Source organism: Syngnathus leptorhynchus, chromosome 18 (assembly GCF_054491065.1).
Source record: "Syngnathus leptorhynchus isolate UIUO chromosome 18, UIUO_Slep, whole genome shotgun sequence".
Taxonomy (NCBI): Eukaryota; Metazoa; Chordata; class Actinopteri; order Syngnathiformes; family Syngnathidae; genus Syngnathus; species Syngnathus leptorhynchus.
This window is the reverse complement of record NC_141212.1, coordinates 4,203,168-4,221,299: the sequence shown is the minus strand read 5'-3', so window position 1 is coordinate 4,221,299 and position 18,132 is coordinate 4,203,168. Positions and strand designations below refer to the sequence as shown.

The 18,132-nt window shown below is 43.7% G+C and overlaps 1 protein-coding gene across 5 annotated transcripts; it reads right to left on the bottom strand.

Annotated features, from left to right (window-relative positions):
• Nucleotides 1-482: 482 nt before the first annotated feature.
• On the bottom strand, nt 483-14,446 carry slc24a4b (solute carrier family 24 member 4b). Of its 5 annotated transcripts, none has more exons than XM_085937885.1 (18): nt 14,224-14,446; nt 13,866-14,068; nt 11,090-11,209; nt 7,832-7,908; nt 6,351-6,425; nt 6,183-6,267; nt 6,003-6,106; nt 5,860-5,934; nt 5,742-5,767; nt 5,572-5,625; nt 4,565-4,656; nt 3,553-3,722; nt 3,346-3,481; nt 3,107-3,273; nt 2,934-3,048; nt 2,756-2,868; nt 2,588-2,653; nt 483-2,375 (listed from the first exon to the last, which is right to left on the bottom strand). In XM_085937885.1, coding segments are annotated over exons 1-18 (1,830 nt in total). In that variant the 5' UTR covers nt 14,226-14,446; the 3' UTR covers nt 483-2,225. The 5 variants fall into 5 exon arrangements, with proteins under 5 accessions (XP_085794011.1, XP_085794010.1, XP_085794014.1 ...); XM_085937884.1 differs by having other exon boundaries at nt 3,346-3,487; nt 14,224-14,442; XM_085937888.1 differs by having other exon boundaries at nt 3,346-3,487; nt 13,866-14,108; nt 14,224-14,441.
• Nucleotides 14,447-18,132: the final 3,686 nt, after the last annotated feature.

Genomic DNA, 18,132 nt, shown 5'->3' with positions numbered 1-18,132 from the left:
ATTGGTTGGATATGTCCAGTATAGCAAGACGATACATTCATATAAGTTATACAGTAATTCTTTTTTTAATAGTACCTAACTTTACATTAAATAGACTTTTTTTATTATTATTATTGTTGACAACTCCCACATCACATTGAGCTCACAGTGCATCAGGTCGCATTCAATCAAAGAAACTTTTCGTGTTTATCACCTTTCCGTGACATGTGCATGATAGTTGAGCACACACAGATTCCCATCCAGTCTGCATCAAATAATTCTTTTTCCTCCAGAAAAAAAAAGGAAAAGACTCGCTGACAAAAGCAAGTTAAGGAACAAAAAAGTCCAACCTGGCAGCCTCAAGATCAAAAAGAAAACGACCCAAAAAAAAAAATGCATATTTTTGCCGCTTCCAGACAATAAAGTGTATCTACAGATGGGCCCTGTGTGGTCACCTCCATCCAGCATTGAAGCAGATGAGTATTTTTTTGTGTGGGGGGGGGGGGGGGGGGGGTCCAACTTTGCTTCTCCCCCAAGTGTTCTCATCCAGGTCCTCTTAAAGTGACAAAGTCCAAACAAAAAAAAAAACATCATCGATCCATGTTGCTTCTTTTGGCCCTTTGTTTTAAAAAAAAAAAAAGCAGTCCAGCATAGTGTCCATCCTTTGGCTCAGTTCAACAGCAATCACAAAAAAAACAACAAAAAAAAACAACAAAAAAAAACACCTGTGAGCTCACACATTGAGTACTGGACGGACAACATCATCACCATCATGGTGACCTGTCAGAAACGTGACGTCACGCACACACGCACACACACACACACAAACAAATCATGACATTGAGATTGCATATACAAGTGCCTGCCGCCATGTGTGGCACAGGAATATCACCCACCATCCAATTTTTGTCAGAATTCTCTGTGGCTCGGCTCATTGCTTGCAATTTTGCAACAAATTGCATTGTAGCTGCCGATTTTTCTTTTTCTTTTTTTTTTTTCGTGTAAAACTGGACCAGGCAGTTGCCATGGAGATGGCTGACAGACACAAGCAGCCTTTACGCTGTGCTTGAGGGACAAGGGGGGAAACACTGCATTGAACATCCCAGCATGCACTGCGGACAAGAGGCGGGTGTGCTAGTCATATTCTCACACATTCGTATATCACACACACACACACACACGCACGCACACACACACACACACACACACACACACACACCAAAGGAAGCACTAGTTGATTCAGAATGAGATGGCTGTTAAAGTGCAGTATCTACATACCCCCCCAACCCCCTTACCAAAGAGCTGTCCCTGATCACTGGTGGCTGTGGTTGGCACCGCCCCCCCCCCCCCCCCCCTTTACTGGCCAGGGGGTGGTCTAGTTCCTTTGTCTCAAAAGTTGAAACTCAACAAAAAAATCATCTCACAGGTCTACAGACGGTTGAGCTGAGTGAGCGTGTGTTCAGATCTCCATTCAGCAGAAGAAGCGGTCGGCGTACAAAGTTGTTTTGCGTGGCAACATGCTCTCCCCTCAGTCTTTTGCAAAAGATGGAAGGATTTGTTTTTTTGTTTTTTTGCAACAACAAAAATAAATAAATAAATACAGTTCACTGGTTGTTTGCAGTGCTGCATCAAAAGTTGCTTCCCAAACAGTCCTGAAAATGTTTTTTTTTTTTTTTTTCTTCATCAAGTTAGGTGACAAAAGATTGCAGGGAGAAAGTTTGTAGTTCTTGCTGTCAAGTTGGTGTCCATAGGAGGGGAGCTGCCAAGGACAAGACCCTCTTCCAAGGGGGGGGGGGGGGTGCAAGAACAAAAAAAAAAAAGTGTGCTTTTCTCTTTGGGTCCTGGAGTTCTCAGTAAACCATTGTGAGGATTCTGTCAACATGAATAGTGACGACACGGCGACGATGGTGGAGGGGGGGGGGGCGGTATTGGATTCAGGAGTCCCCCACCTGAGACAGCTAAATGCATGCTAAATGGACAGACGGACGGACACAGTAGACAGCAGCACTGCACTGCAGTAGCAGGCAAGGCTCCAAATGAGCATCAAGGACTGGGCACTGTGTGAGCCAAGACAAGATGCAGAATGACTTAAGTGCGCCACCCCGTGGACACACTTGGGACGAAACAGACTCAAAGTGATAGGTCCAGTATTATTGAAGGGAAGGGTGGGACTTTGAAGGGGGGGGGGGGGGAGGATTTTTTTTTTGGTGTCAGGCTTCTGCTGCTGCTGCTGCTGCTGGCGAATGTCAATCCTCAAAGCACATGGGCACGTTGACAAAAGTGAACACGTTGTATTCGATCATGACCGAGAAGCACAGGAAGACGGCGTACAGGACCAGAACGTACACGCCCAGCTTCAGATCCAGTCGCCACTTGTTCAGGTGAATACCCAGCACCTGTTTGGGATGCAAAACAAGCAGCCCATTATGGGATGCCAGCAAAATAATCGCGCACGATTATCCTTTTTTTGTGTGAAGTGCCAATTTAGTCCCAATTACACGACAGTCATCGCAGTATAATAAGCGGATTTCAAAAATCGCACTCATTTCTCACGGCGCGCCGGCTTTCGAACGTCGCCATGGTTACGACTTTGTATTTATCGACTCACCGTGAGGGCCACCGATCCCAGCAAAAGCACGACGGAATACACAAGTCCTCGACTGTTGATCATCACCTGCCAAAAATGAGAATTGTGTTACGAGTCTGCATCGGGCGTAAACACTTGAAAGATACAAAACAGGGATGGGAGGGGGGGGGGGGGGGGGGTGAGCGTCACCTCCGAGCCGTAGTCCACACACATGGTTTGGATTGCCCAAGGGACGCCCAGGCCTACGAGGATGTCAAACACGTTGCTTCCGATAGTGTTGGACACGGCCATGTCTCCTAAGCCTGAAATACACGACGCGCTTTATTTCGTTTAGTTTCAATACAGATGGCGAGCAGGAGGACTTGACCTTGGCGCGCCACGATGAGACTGGCGATGCAGTCGGGGACGCTGGTGCCCGCTGCCAGGAAAGTGATCCCCATGATGACGTCGGGGATTCCCAGAGTGTAGCCGATTATGGTCACCTGCCAGACGCCAGTCAACAAAATGGCTCCCCGTGGCTTCGATTGAGGAAATACATACCATCCAGACCATCACGTAGGAGAAGATGGCGATCCAGACGGTTGAGAGGATAAAGGAGAGCATGAAGCATCTCTCCCAGCGTGGCTTGCCACAATTCGGGACGGTGAAGAACAACAACAGGAGCAGCGGCCACGAGATGAGCCATTTGATGATGTTGCCGCATCCCTCTGTACGACACAAACGATCAGTCGGGTCCTCGTTGCGTTCCGCCGGAGCGCAATAATTGGCCGGTCGCGTACTGGGAAGACAAAACGGAGAAATGCCGCTCTCCTCATCTTCCTCGGTGGTTTTATCCTCCGGCACGTTGCCGTTCTCAATCTCCAGCTTGCCGTCCATCACTTGCGTCTCCACGCCGTTCGCCGCTTGGACCAACTTCTGGCGCTTTCACAAAAGAGACACTAAATCCCCAGCACTGGGCAGGGGACACGGCCGTTCCGGAAACGTACCTCTGTGATGATGAGGCGGCTGGCCATGCGGAGACGGGTCTTGGGTGCAAAGTGGCTGGTGATCATAATCCGCAAACCCGCTTCGGGGAAACTCAACTTGGACGGGCTGGCGTGCATGATCTCGTCCACCATCACCACCGAGCCGCGGCTGTAAGCTTTGGTGGGCTTCACTAATAATACGGACAACGTCAATTAAAAGAAGGTCACATCAACCAATTTTATTTTTTGAAATAATTTTGCCCTTGTTAGTCTAATTTAGACAAATACATGCAAGGTGGCACATATATTAACAAATCATTACCACTTCAGTGGAGAGCAGCAGTAGAAAAAAAGTGGTAAGCGACACAAACAAGCAAGTTTAGTAAGGCTAAACAGACAGGCGGCGGGTTAGAAAGAACCATCGGTCGGTCAGGAACAACAGTCGGACTAAGGAGTGGCTAAAAAAAAAAAAAAAAAAAAAAAAATGTATTGTGAAAAACTGGCTAAAAAAAAAATGTATTGTGGAAAAACTTCAAATTACTCCACATCTTGCTTTTAAAATCCATTTGAAATGTCATGCAAGTGTAAAAAGAAGTTAACCTCCATGTGGCAACCTGGGACGGACGTTCCAATCGGTTTGGCCGCCGTGATACAAACACAAGTTACCTTTGTCTTGGGGGAGAATTCCCATTTCACGCTTCCATAGTTGCGCTCAAGCCAGCATCTAATTGAATAAACGCTTAAACACTGAACGGAAAAAAAGAAAAAAAAACGAGACGGGCCATGGGTCATTCAGAGACAGTATATTAGTAACGGTTAATGTGACACGCTTGGTCGGGATCACAGGACTGGAAGTTTGCCAATCATTGGAAAGAGAATTAAGCACCAGCAGAGAGAATGAATCGCAATTGTCAAGCGGAACAGAAGTGGAGGAGGGGGTCACTTCCTGTTGCCAACCAGCCTGTCTGGTTAACCTTACCTGCTGCCAGTAAAGGCACGGTCGGGTCGTCGTGGTAATAATAAGGCGCATTACCGTCCTCCATCTCGCTGCTGGTGGCCGCGTTACCGTTGGCCACGTTTTTCTTGGAGCTGCCGATGAAGAAAGCCTGCATGCTGGAGTTGAATCTAGCCAGGAGAGAACTCAATACATCAAAGACTTGTTTGAAATATATTAATGAACTTGAAAGAAAAAAAAAAAAAAAAAATGGACTTTACGCCGCTAACATCCATAGCATGAGGCGACCTACTTTCCAGGAAAACAAGCATCACAATGCACACAAAGCCTGAAATTGGTTCAGTCCAAAGACTTTGCAGTAAATGAAGTGTCGAAAGAACAAAAGTTTGAACTCAACAGAACACACTGTCCTCCAAAAGGTTGATAAAGCAATGGGAATCAATTTGACAACATGATTTTCTTTCTATGGTCATTCGTGAAGCTCTTTGAACGCAAGGCCCGGGTTTGCCCTTATTATTATTTTCATTTGATTGAATTATTCATGTGATAGCACCCTAAGCAACATTGTACGTGCCTAGTTTTTTTAATTAGTGTGTGTCGCACTCGCCCCCCCCCAGAAAAAAGAAAGTTTGACTTTAACAGTGTAGTTTCTTTCTGGTTCTGAGTGAAGAGCAAACATCTCAAAGCATCCTCCATTTTGACAGGAGCAACCTAAAATGGCCAGTGGATTTTTTTGGGGGGGAAAGGTTTACCACCATATGACAGCATCAACAACATCTCCTCACTAAATTGTGTCTTGCCTGCAGAATGAGGAAGAAGAGAGGAGTGATCCGGTTAAGCCGGTGCTCTTTAGGGTTGCAAAAAGGGGGGGGGGGCGGATTAAGCCGGCGGTGGCAGCGAGTGAGAGCGAGCCAGCCGCTGTTGAGAGTGCAACGCAGATTACCGGCTGCAACCAGACATGCCATGACCGTGACATGCTGTCATGTGGTGGGACCACACGCGTTGAATTCGAAGAGGGAAGCAAGATTTTTTTTTTTTTTTTTTAAATCATCAAATAAAAAGTTGCTATGTAGCAAAGCACTTACTTCATGATCAGAATGTATCCAACATACATGACCACCAGCACTAAACTCTCCCACCTAAAAAAAAAAAAAAGTTAAGGATAAAGATTTGGCAATAAGAATAAAAAGACAAATATTTTCTCTTGATATTTGTCAGTGAAGAAAAAAAAAAGTATCCGAAGCATTTGACTCACCACACAATCTTCTCGTCATAGATGAACTGGAACGTACCAAGGAGTGGGGCGGGGGGGGGAAGGGGGACAGACCATTAAAAGTTGTCATGTGATAATGATATTGCCGAGTCCGACTTACCGCAATAAGAGCGATGACAGCCAGAATGTAATAGAAGGAATCTCGAAATACCGGCCACCAGGTCAGCACCACCACCTGTAGTGCACATACGTTTTTTTTTTCGTTTTTTTATTTTTTTTAGCGGCTATTTGTCACGCACACACCTGCCCGGCAAAAATGCCGCAGACTCCGATGATGCAAAGGATATTGAAGACGGCCGAGCCCACGATGGTCCCCACCCCTACGTCGCCGTGGGTGATGAAGACACCTGCACGCAAGGAGGCGGGCCGATCAGAATCGCTCGTGACGCCGACCATCTGGGTTAGTCATCTGTGCGTGGCTACCGATGACAGAAGCAAAAAGCTCCGGCGCCGAGCTGCCAGCTGCCATGAAGGTGGCGCCGGCAACGTCTTCACTCAGATGTAGTTTCTGCACGAATGGAGCACAAAGCGTCACGTGACAAAAAAAAATTAAAAAAAATGGCCGCCTTCGACCAAATCGCCTTAAAGTACCTCGCATATCTTCTCCAGTGACGTCACAAAGTATTCATCACACGTGATGGCGAGGGCCAGGAACATGTAGATGGCCTGCGCTCATTAAAATCAAGGACATCCACATTTCTTACACAAGGCCTTGAGATTAAAAACATGACAGGCGCCACATAAATCAAAGATGGAGGACAACCTTGACTTCATCATTTGCATACAATTCAAAATGAGCTTTTTTTGCAAAGTAAGGGTCCAAAGGGAGTGTTTCGTGCTCACGCTCCCAGGAGGCTTTGGTAAGGAAGCACGCAAGCGACCTATTTTAGTAGCCGAAGTCTAATATCTAAATTATTGATCAGGTGGGCCCATGCAGTATGTCCTAGCTGCTATGCTCTATGCTATCCACAGGGGGCAGCGTAGGCACAGCAGAGCTTGACAAGGTAAACTCGAGTTATGTCAATGGAGCAAAAGTATGGCGCACTGCAGCGCCATCTTGAAAATCATCTTTTAATCATCAACAGTGAAGTCATACACGTCGTTGAAGAGGGATGACACAATGCATATCAATATTGCAGCCACGTTAGGGATTTGTCATTTTCACACCAACCTCATGCTTATGTTTGCTTTTATTTGGACTTTATCAGAGCCCATCTGTGTTTTCACTGCGCTAACGGGACTTTACGCCTCCGCTTGAGTGGTTAAGTGGCGTTAGTGCGAGGTAGCAACATTATGATACGACTCCTCCGCTGAAGCCTAAAACACGATTGGAGTGTATAAAAGTTCAAAAGATGGGACGCCTACACAGTCACGCTATTTCCTAGAAAATCCCAATTACTGTGCACTTACTCGCTCCGAAATTATTTATCTCCAATAAATATCTATCTATGCCAGCGATGTATAATAAAAAAGTACAACATTTCCATCTATCACCGCTAGATGGCGCAAGATACAATTAATTATGTTACGATGGGGACCGGGTCAATTTGTGAGGAAATTAAAACGAGAGCCACATTATTTCATTATGCACACTATTAGGGACATTTTTTTGGATTTTATGGACTGCTCTGAGACAAAATACACTTTTTTATTCATCTATCAAAATAATAAAAACCGTCTTACACTCCAAGTATGGTACGTGACAGGAGTCATCTTTATTTTCATCTCAGTGTGATCATCATCATCCTGAGAATTGCTTTAAATACTTAATGAATATTTAGGATGACTTCATTTCCAACACTGCGGAATGTTAAATTAATATTTGATAGCTCTCGCTAGCTCACACGCTTGTACATTAGCGCCGTGTACGATTTATGGCCTGCATCAGTGGCTTTGACTTTACTGCTGCAAGTGCTGGTTTGCCAAAATGATTCCAACAGATATTTCTCTGGGGGGGGACAATTAAATTATTGGCACCATCACTGAGTTTTTCTTATGAGCTTATGATAAAGTTTTTACTGCGACGGACGCAGGTGTAAAAACGAAAGCTAAAAAAAGATGGCGTCTCTCACCGCCGTAATGTGCAGAAGGATGGCGCCGCTCTTTCGTTCGTTGTTGGTGAAAAGGTCATCGGGGAACTCGTGGACTGCTGAAGAGAGCGAGAAAGAGAGGAAATGTCACAGTCGACATGCGGCGTGACAGCGAGGCACAGCGTGTCCGCCGTTGCCGCTGTCATCATCACCCTGCTCCTTTTCCCGCCACTCCCCAAAACTAGCTGTACGACCTTGTGAAAAACCTTCATGACCTCACTACCATCTTAGACCACAATGATGCTTTCTGAATTTTACAACTCACCGTGTTTGCAATGATTAAAAAATAATTTAAAAAAAAAGCTCCCAGGCTAAAGCCTCATCCATTATGTGAGCTCAACACTTGACCTGGTGGCTGACAGAAATGGGCTTGCTGTCTTCTGGGACGTGTGCAGCATCTGTGAGGGGTGCAAGCCCGGCTGGCCGCGATCCAGTTTGCTCCGTTACGCCCGCTTACACATACATACCGCAGCGACTCCACGCCAATAAGCAAATGCGAGGCAAATTGTTTCTGTGTGTTTGTGATTCGGAAATCAAGTCAATAAAAGGCACCTTTTGGCCACATATGGACTCATGAAGTGGAACAGGGGCTCACCTGAGACTTCATCTGTCCTAACCTCACTGTGCATATATATATTTTCTATTCCGTGATGTGCGCACACATGACTGAAGCAACCCGTGAAATAAAACACATTTTACTTCCCGGAGAAACCAAAACAGCATGTCAATAATTGAGTTTTCAAGGTCAGCAGTGGTCACCTCCCAGGCCGCATTGACACCTGACTGGACACCTCTCGCTCGGACACAAACGCGTCGCTGTTTTGTTTTTTTTCGCCACCCAAGGACGGACGAGCACGAGGGGAAGCGGGACGACTTTTATGACGGGTCTCAAATGACGCCTTTAAATAGGCCCACACTGACATTGGACAGCAAAAGTCACTTTGCTGAAGAAAATAACACATTGACAGAATTTCTAATGATATGTACTTCGTCCTGCACACAATTTCATCAAATAAAATAATTTGGAAGAACTAATAACCCCAATACTGATGTTATTTGAAAAGAATGGAGAGGCCAGAAGGACCCAAAAAGATCTAAAAGTCACCTTGTGAAGCTACAAATCTAAAAATAAACCCTCACATTCTCTGTTTGGACATCTTTCTGGGCTGCTTATGCAAGAAATAACTTCTTTTTTTTTTCTTCAGTGTCTCCTTTGATCAGCTCATTAGACAACCACACAGACATAAAAAGATTTTACGAAACACCGCTAAGGATGACATTGTCACTTGTTCCTTAAAATTCCTTCCCCCCTCCCTTAGGCTAGCTTGGACTAATTGTTTTTATTTCGTTTTAAAAACAAAGTTAAGCTAATGGGAGACAAGCGTTCAAATGTCACCAATTTCCACATTCTCTCAAAATGTCAAATTGGAAACGCCGCTTTCAGGGCGCCAAAGACAAAGCAAAGAAGCCACGGGCACTCATTTGTTCCAAATCTTGTAATATAGCAGACAACGGTTACATAATAGAAGCCTCTCGTGATGTCTTTTCTCCTCCAGACTTTCTCTCAAGTATACGCTACACGAGGCAACTCTGTAAAAAGCGTGCAATGTTTCCAACACCGCCTCACTGCCACGCTCACACCCGAGAGATGATCAAATGTCCATTCTTCTGCCTCATTAATAGCCAATTAGACAATCAGTTGCTGCTAGTGCGCAACAAAATGCAATCTGGACGGTGGGCGATATAGCGTGAATGCATACGGGCCATTGTCATCCACGTGCTCATAATCACATGTCGAGCGGTGCTCACATGTTCGTTTAAGCGCTAAACGTACATTCCGCACGAACCCACAAATGTGTTCAGGCCTGTTAGGTGGCGTTTGGACCAGAAGCTTCACTGTTGTGAAATGACATTCAAAAGTGAGAAGGAGCAGGGAGGGGGCGAGCGGGGTTCTCATATGCATGTGATTCTTCGCTCCCAAAATAGTTTTGCTTCAGAGCGTTCTTTGTGATGCGAGCCACACCGAGTTTCTGCAAGGGATGAATGTTGGGAAGTCCTGCTTCCAGACAAGTGTCGTATTGAGCGGAACAATGAGGACCCAAAACAGCGCCTCTGCTGGTGGCAACCAAGCATTACACTTGAAGAAATAATTGTTAAATATGGAAAACTGCTTTACAAGACTCAATCAAAAGGGCACCTGAGACTAAAGGGAGCACAAAAGCGACGTGAAAATGTTCATCACCTGCAAGGAAGATAAAACAAACAAAAAGTCTGTTGGAGAAAATGGGCCGCATGGGAGGCCGAGAGATACAAATTGTTAGAGTGCCGCTAGCAGGAATGATAAATTGCTAGAACAATCGGAGTGAATCATGTGCTCGCTCCACAAGTGGTCAGAACCAACCAATCGGTTTTGCCACCATTATTTCTGAAATGATACGTGTCATATGACTGACTCACGCTTGACAAAGCAGAGCGGTGCCACGGATTTGGGACTGAGGTTTTCCGACGTCATGAGGGGAGCGGAAAGTTCAGTCTGATGCACCAGGGGACTTTTTAGAACAAAAAAAAAAAAAAGGAGGGGGGGAGGGAGGGAGGAATGGTAATCTTTAAGGATTACGCTTCTTTTGAAGAAATTTTCCAGGATTGTGATCGAGTCATTAATTCAGTCGGCGCCTACTTTTACGTCGCAACAAAGAATGTTTTATTAGTGTCGTAAAACCGGTTGTGTTTAATAGTTGAATCATTCTAATAATCATAAATAATCATAACTTTCAGGCCCCGCTGAGCAGCTTGTGGCACTTGAAATTCTCTGCGCCTTGCATTGTGTATAAAACGCAAACAAAACAAATTCTGAAATTGACATGCACCCCATTTGGTTAAATAATGACTTGATGTTGCTCGAAAAGACTCTTTAGACAATTAAGTCTGGCAGAACCGCCGCAGGCTGTAATGAATCATTGTGATGTCTTCCAAAATGGAACATTCACTGCCATACACAAAATTAATGCAACTTCCCCCTCCCCCCCATTCAAGGCCTCGGATACAAATACTCATCACAATTTGCGCCTGATTTATATTTCAGAACAATTTGGAATTCATTTTTTGCTTATTTGGCTCTCAAGCCTGATCACAGGCAGCACCGTTGCTTTTCTTTTGAAGAGTCGTGCGCTTGTTCGTGCTAAAAGCGGCATGACGACAAGACCGGGGCCTTTTCAAAACAAAGACAATTGGCCGGCTTACCTGGTGCTGAGCAGTTCTTGGGCTCGGTTTCATTTTGGGATGAGGACGCCATTAGCCGCCTCCCCCAGCGCTCAGGGTCCGGATGCTCCTCCATTAGCATCCCGTGGCCTGCAGAGAAGACTTTTTTTTTTTTTTTTTTTTCATCAAACTCTTAAGCCTCTGTAATGAGGCCAAACATATCTTACGTAAAAATTACACCAGTCATCCCAGATGTGTTTGCTATTTCCCCCCCCCCCCCCAAATTCGTAGCTACACAAATGACACAAGGCCATGAGCAAGATGATAAAACCATTTTTTATGCGCAAAACGATGAGTCGATCAGGGTGACGCAAGCGCCTAATTACTGCCGCGCAGGAGCGTGCAAATCGGGGCAACCGAGCAGTCAGTCAGCCTGACTTCTTGCTTGTGAGGTCACGCAGGCTGTGGTTGTGAAAGTCCACTCACATGACACGGCTTTTAACCATGTGAAGGACACGCTGATGGCAAAACTTCCTTCCAGTCAAAACATGGAGTCAAATCTGGATTGGATCAAAATTGAAGAAACATTCTAAATTTGTCTCGTGTTGGAATAAGCAAATATTAGCATGCGTAGCCGAGAAACCGCGCATGCTAGGCTACGGCAGCGTCGCGCCGGTTGCCGAGGACATCCTCCAGCTCTGTTCAATCAACCCAGCAGGGGGAAAGAAGCAAGGACAAACATGCGTCCATCAATCTTGCTGGGCTGTGAACACGTTCAGTAGCCTGACAACAGCAAAAAAAAAAAAAAAACACACACAAACACTGAAACTGTGCAAGCCCCGACTTGATAAAAAGCTTCGTCCATCACATCCACTTTAAGGATCAGCATGGATGACGGCATATCACGTCTTTGACCCAGGAGAGGTTGCATCAAATCTCATCCATCTGGACTATTCGGAAAACCGACACGGCGCTATTAATCAAACGCATGCAAACAAGTTTTTCCTGCCACATGACGCTTTCTTGTTCGCCATCTGCCTTGACTCCGCCCTTTTGTCTGAAAAATCTATTCAATTACATTTGATTAGGTCTCATGAGTTCAGAGGGGGATTTCTCATGTTCTCAGTTCTACAGACGGAGAATTCTTTCAAATAGTTCCGGTATGGCTGTGACTGCATAGGTCGGGCATGCTTTAGCCATTAGCAACGCGCGTGTAGATATAAAGACACTTTAGCTAGCAAAAAAAAAAAAAGTCTGCCTTTTGGAGATGAGAGCTTTGCGCTCGCATGTATGATATCACCGCAGAGTAATCATTTAAGCCTCTTGTTTTTTTTTTTTAATGTAATTAATGAAACTCTCGGTGAATCTCGGAGAGCTACTGTACAACCAGGCAAATTTGCTGAGGCTATCTGCAGCCCTCATCAGAGACTAAGTGGGTGCAGATGGACAGATCCCACGACAGGGTCAAAAAAAAAAAAAAAAAAAAAAAGAGCTTAATGTGAGAAGCACTCTAAGCATGTGTGTGTGTGTGTGGACTACATTAGCGATAGCAGTGACAAAAATTCGATACATTTGAGATGGGGTCGCTGTCAGATGACAGCTGCGGGTCACATTTGAGGGAAGGGAGTTCTTAAGCAATAAAATAATGTCATGGATGGAACAACTGCTGGATTTTGAAGCGGAAACAAGGAAATGTATGTTGGACAAGTCTGGTGCCATCTGGTAGAATCTTGGTGCTTCAGTGAGATGAGCTTTATTTAGACAAAAGTAGTCATTTGGAGCATATAGTGTATAGTATGTCACTTGCATATTTTCACTATTCTAACATCTTCTGTCATTGTCTCACGAGTAAAGATGAATTCTACTATGTTTGCATGATTAAAAAAAAAAAAAAAAAGGCAATTTAGCGGAATAAAAAAGGAATCAAATGGCTAGCAAATGTTAGTCCAGCGTGAATGTGTTTTTCAGAAAACTGTTTAAATTCACAACAAAATAACTGACCTAAATAGTTGTGAGGCTCGACTGTATGCGAAATCTCCAATTATATTTATGACCAATTTTTTTTCCCTTTTTCAAAATTCTGGTCACATCTTACCATGACACATTGTCACCCATTCAAATCCCAATTTCCACCAGTTGACCTCCGATTTGTGTTTTTGTGGAATACTCAAACCCAAAAAAAAGAAAAAAAAAATCCAAGGTTGGTGGTTGGATTACATAACGGCTGTGATGCTGCGTTTGGGATGCTCTGCATGTCACTGTTTGCGCAAGCCTAAAGGGAAGACTTTTGACATGAGGAAGGGGAAGGGGGCGGGGGGCATGTTTGGAGAGTGAGGGATGCGTGGGGGAATAAAGAAAAAAAAAAATCACACGCACCACACATGACTGCTCATCTCTATTACACAGCAAAAAAAATCTATGACTCGATTATCATGCACGCATATGTGTCATTTCTGCGTGGTGGGTGAACATGGTGCACAGCTACAGCAGATCGTGCTGCAAAAAAATAATCATAAATTAAAAAAAAATATTCCCGGTGCCATCGTGTGTGTGCATGAAGCGAGCGTGCCTTTCTCTCCAAGTTCAAAATGTGCAGCTGCCACAGCGCGCACACTGCGGCAATACGGAGCGACATCTTATGAGGCTTTTCTCTCGTCGTATAGCTCACGTTTTTTTGGGAGTGAGGTGTTTTTTTAGTAGAACACCATCAATGATGTGAAAATACACCGACGTTGCATTCACGTGTCCTTGATATCTTGATGATCACATTGTTGGAGTGCGTGATTGTAATGCAGATGATCGTGATGGTCGTTCTCACCTGTTTTGGTTAACAGCGTCGACATGGTCCATGTTATTAAAAGAGCACTGCAGATGAAGCACACCTGGACAAACAGCATCTCTCTCCTCTTGCGAACTTTAAACATCTTCGCCATGATGCTCTTCTTCTTCTTAGGCGCCTTTACGGTGTCGTCCCGCTCCATGGTTCCTTCCTTCTCTCTTCCTCGGCCACTTTTATTGCACCTAATTTATTTATTAGATTAGTCGCCGTCCTTGAAATTCACTGCAGAAAAGCGCCGTTATTATTATTATTTTTCTTTTTTATTTCATAAGGAAGCCAAGCTGAGATGCCGTCCTCATTCCAGATTCAATTTGGTGAGAGAATAAGAAAAGCGTACATGCACTCCAGCGTGCATGTTGTCCCGTGGAGTGACGAAAACCCCCCAAAAACAAACCAAATAGCAACAAAAAAAAAAATTTAAATAAAAAAAAAAACGCTATCCTCTCTTCTCCTCGCGGGAGTTTGACGTTTTTGCCTCCAAAGGCATCAACGTCCCGTCATCAACAGAGCGTCGCTCAGCTGCGTGAGGAGCGAGTCGCACCTGCGCCTGATGCTCTGAGCGTGAGCGTGCGTGCGTGAGCGTGCGTGCGTGCGCGTGCATGCGTGCGTGGAGGTTAATTGTCACATTCTGGCAGCAATCGTGGCCGTGCAGGCAGCAGAGTAAAACTCCTCCCTCCTCATGGATTCCTCCCCAAAGCACTACCCGCCTCCTCCTACCCGGCCGACCTTCACCCCCCCCCCCCCCGAACCAATCTCAATGAGACAGTGCAGCTCCTCCATCGGCCACTATATTGACAACAACTCGTCAATCAGTTGTCACGTTATTTTGGTACGGATTCGTGCAAATGATTCAATGGTGTGTTATCAAACCAAATAGTCAATGAGTGTAGCGCCAACAAATTATGTCACATATATCTGAGAACAAATATTATGCATAAATTTGCCAATACCAAATTAAAGAATTTGAAGGGAATCCGTTTATTCCATTAGTTTAATTAATTCATTATTGATATAGTCATTTATTCATTTTTTTATTCATTCATTTATTCATATATTTATTTATTTATTCATATATTTGTTTATTTATTTGTAAATATTTATTTATTGTTAAATACTTATTTGTAAATATGTATTTATTTGTAAATATTTATTTGTAAATATGTATTTATTTATTTGTAAACATGTATTTGTAAATATTGATTTGTTTATTTATTTATTTATGTATTTATTTATTTATGACTGAATCTACTCCCACCCACCTACACAGTCGCCGCTGCATGTGACTCGCAAAATGTTCAATACGGTGTTATGAAACCAAAGCCAATAATTCTAAGGTCCTGATTTCATCTACCAATCACTAAATAAACGGCCTTCAAGTCACCAGCTATCCGCATTTTTGATATCAGGCTCAATAGGTGCAGGTCAGAGATCCTCAGCCAAACACCAGACAGTTATTTTCTTTCTCCAGTGGCATAGCACGAGTTGCCAGTTGCCCTGGGCGAGGAAAGTATTACACCCCCCCCTCCTCAATCTATGGACGAGTGATCCATTAGTCTCTCCCGACCTTCGCCCAAGCACGCTTTGCAATAACTCAAAAGAAACAATTGAGAAAATAATAACAAATCCAAATATAAAATCACCAAAAAAGAAATCAACAACCAGTTTGAATCACTCGATAATATCAACTCTACTACTTTCCCTGCCTGCCCCCTTTAAAAAAAACCAAAAAAAAACAGCAGGAAAGGTAAAAACTCTGTGCAGTGCAATCTCCTGCAGACGAAAACATTACATAAGCTCGAGACCGGCCGGCCCTGTCAGGATAGTATCAGGCAGACCTCCAAATAGAAAAAAAAAAAAATAACAGCATCTCCAAGACGCATGCGAGACATTCTGTGACGGCTGCTATTAAGCTTCGCATTTTTTTTTTTTTTGGGATGTCTCAGCAAGTCTTGCCTTTATCCTTCAGCCTTCTGCATGCGTGTACTATATGGCCATCAACATGTGTGACTCCATCCAAGCCATGGGATTAAAATCCCTTCCTTGCCCACACAGCAGGCAAGTCAAGGCAATTGAGAACCAATGCCAGGTCCCGCTTACAGAGATTTAACCACTCGCCTCTTTCATCAAAACACCAAGCTTCCTTTGCTTTCTTGCACCTTCCGAGCGGACGCTAACTTAACCCGTTTTTTTTTTGTGTCTCAACATAGGATTGACTAAATGTGTTGTTTCGGTTGAAATGCCAAGCGTGAGTCGTATTTTCACACCGCGTGTCGTCAAGGGTGTGAGTTGTGCGCAACCATTGCCACGAGACTCTGAGTTCTGTTTTTATATTCCATGATTCACTTACATTTCATGAAAAAAAATTTCTTTTTAACTCATTCACTACCATTGACGGATATAGACGTCATTTAAGTGGGCTTTTCTATACTATTTATTCATATATTTATATATTGTAAAAAAAAAAATGAAATCAATCTAATTTAATTGACCCTCTAAAAGCAATTAAAGTAGCCAATATATATATGAGACTAATACATGATGTCCTTCAGAGTGTCTTTGTTTACATTATGCAAGGGGACAAAAAGGACAACTGAAATATAGTATGTCCTTTAACCGAGTTGCACGATAGACATATTATGTTGGGTTATTCCATATCTAAGCTGATTCTGCTCACCCGATATGGATAGCTGACCAAATGACACATGGTTATAAAAAAATAAATAAAAAGCATGTATAACACTTTGTGGTGTTGGCATCGCATTCAATGATGAATCGAGTAGACAGATGGAGGCATGACTATTTTTTTTTATTTTTTTTTCCCCCCTCACACAACCTGTCTACTTTTTTAATCGAGTATCTCTCTGGCCAACGATTTGGTGCAAAACGAGTTTGGCATTCTTCCGGAAAACCGGAGAATCTTGCTCCTTGGAAATGAAGAGTGGCAAATCTTTACAATGAACGTTCACGTGATCAGAATGATAATGAGAGCAGCGGGGACGTATCGTTTCATTAATTCCAGAGTATTAACACGTGAAACCAAAAAAGACAAGCGAGGCAAAGTTATGAAAGGGAACACTGTAAAATCAATGAGCCATTTTCAAAGGCTTGTCCATGCATGTTAGTAATGTCATGTTATTACTCATAAGCAGATTTTATTTTATTTTTTTCCTAAAGGGCACAGATGACCTTTTTGAAAGAGCCTCATGAATTCTCTCATTGACTCCATGTTTGTTTGTCCTGATTGTGTTGCTCGTGGCAGTCAGGAGTCTAAGTCCGGTGTACCTAATGATGTGTCCTCCAAATTTAGGTTCTGCAGACTAGCTAGCGCTGACTAGCCTGGTATGGATTAATGCTCTTGTGTTTGGGCTCCTGTCATTCTCACACGGACATCATTCAGCCGCAGTGATTCAGCTCTCCGACACGGCCTTGTGTCATGCAACAGTGGTCTGAGGGCGTAAACACACACACACACACACACACACACACACACACACACACACACACACACACACACACAAGCAAATCCTCGTTGTGCTTTCTGGCTTTGAATTAATCATCATCGGGGGTCTACTTGAATCTCTCAAGGTTGCGTCAGATATGTCACATCGCATACAATCGGCTTCGAGTGACGTGCCGAGCGCTAAAAGGCGCCGGACAGGTTTTTCCTTCTGCTGACCTGAAGCTTTGTTCTTGTTTTGTGGATTTATATTGTCATGGATGGAGTTAAATGTCAAATAAGTTGTCAATAGTAAATTGTTTTGACTCGAGTCCCGCATTTCTGACGTCACCCAAAATGCATCCTCATTGCCTCGAGTTGTGGAACTGCTCAGGTTTGTTTTGCTCCAAGAGGGAGAAGAATGTGAGTAAAATACTTTCACATGATCCGGCCCAAAGGGAGAAAAAAAAAAAAAAAAAGTCAGTCACTCACTTGTATAAGAGGATCACCTTCAGTCATGGCTCCAAAAATTGCAAACTTTTTCCTGTTTATCAATTTTAAAGTATGGAAGTGGATCCCCAAAGGTGCATTAATGAATTATTCCACGTTAGGTTATGCACGGTGAGCTAGTTTCTAAAACCATTTATGATTAGTTATGAAGATTCGTAATAGTCTAAAAGTATGAATAGGAACGGTTAAATAAATCTTTGTTGGTGTTTGAGATCAAAACGATTACTTTGTGTGGATCCATTTTTTAAGGGGAGGGGGGGGATAAAAGACAAATTACCAAACGAGAACTTTCCACATGAT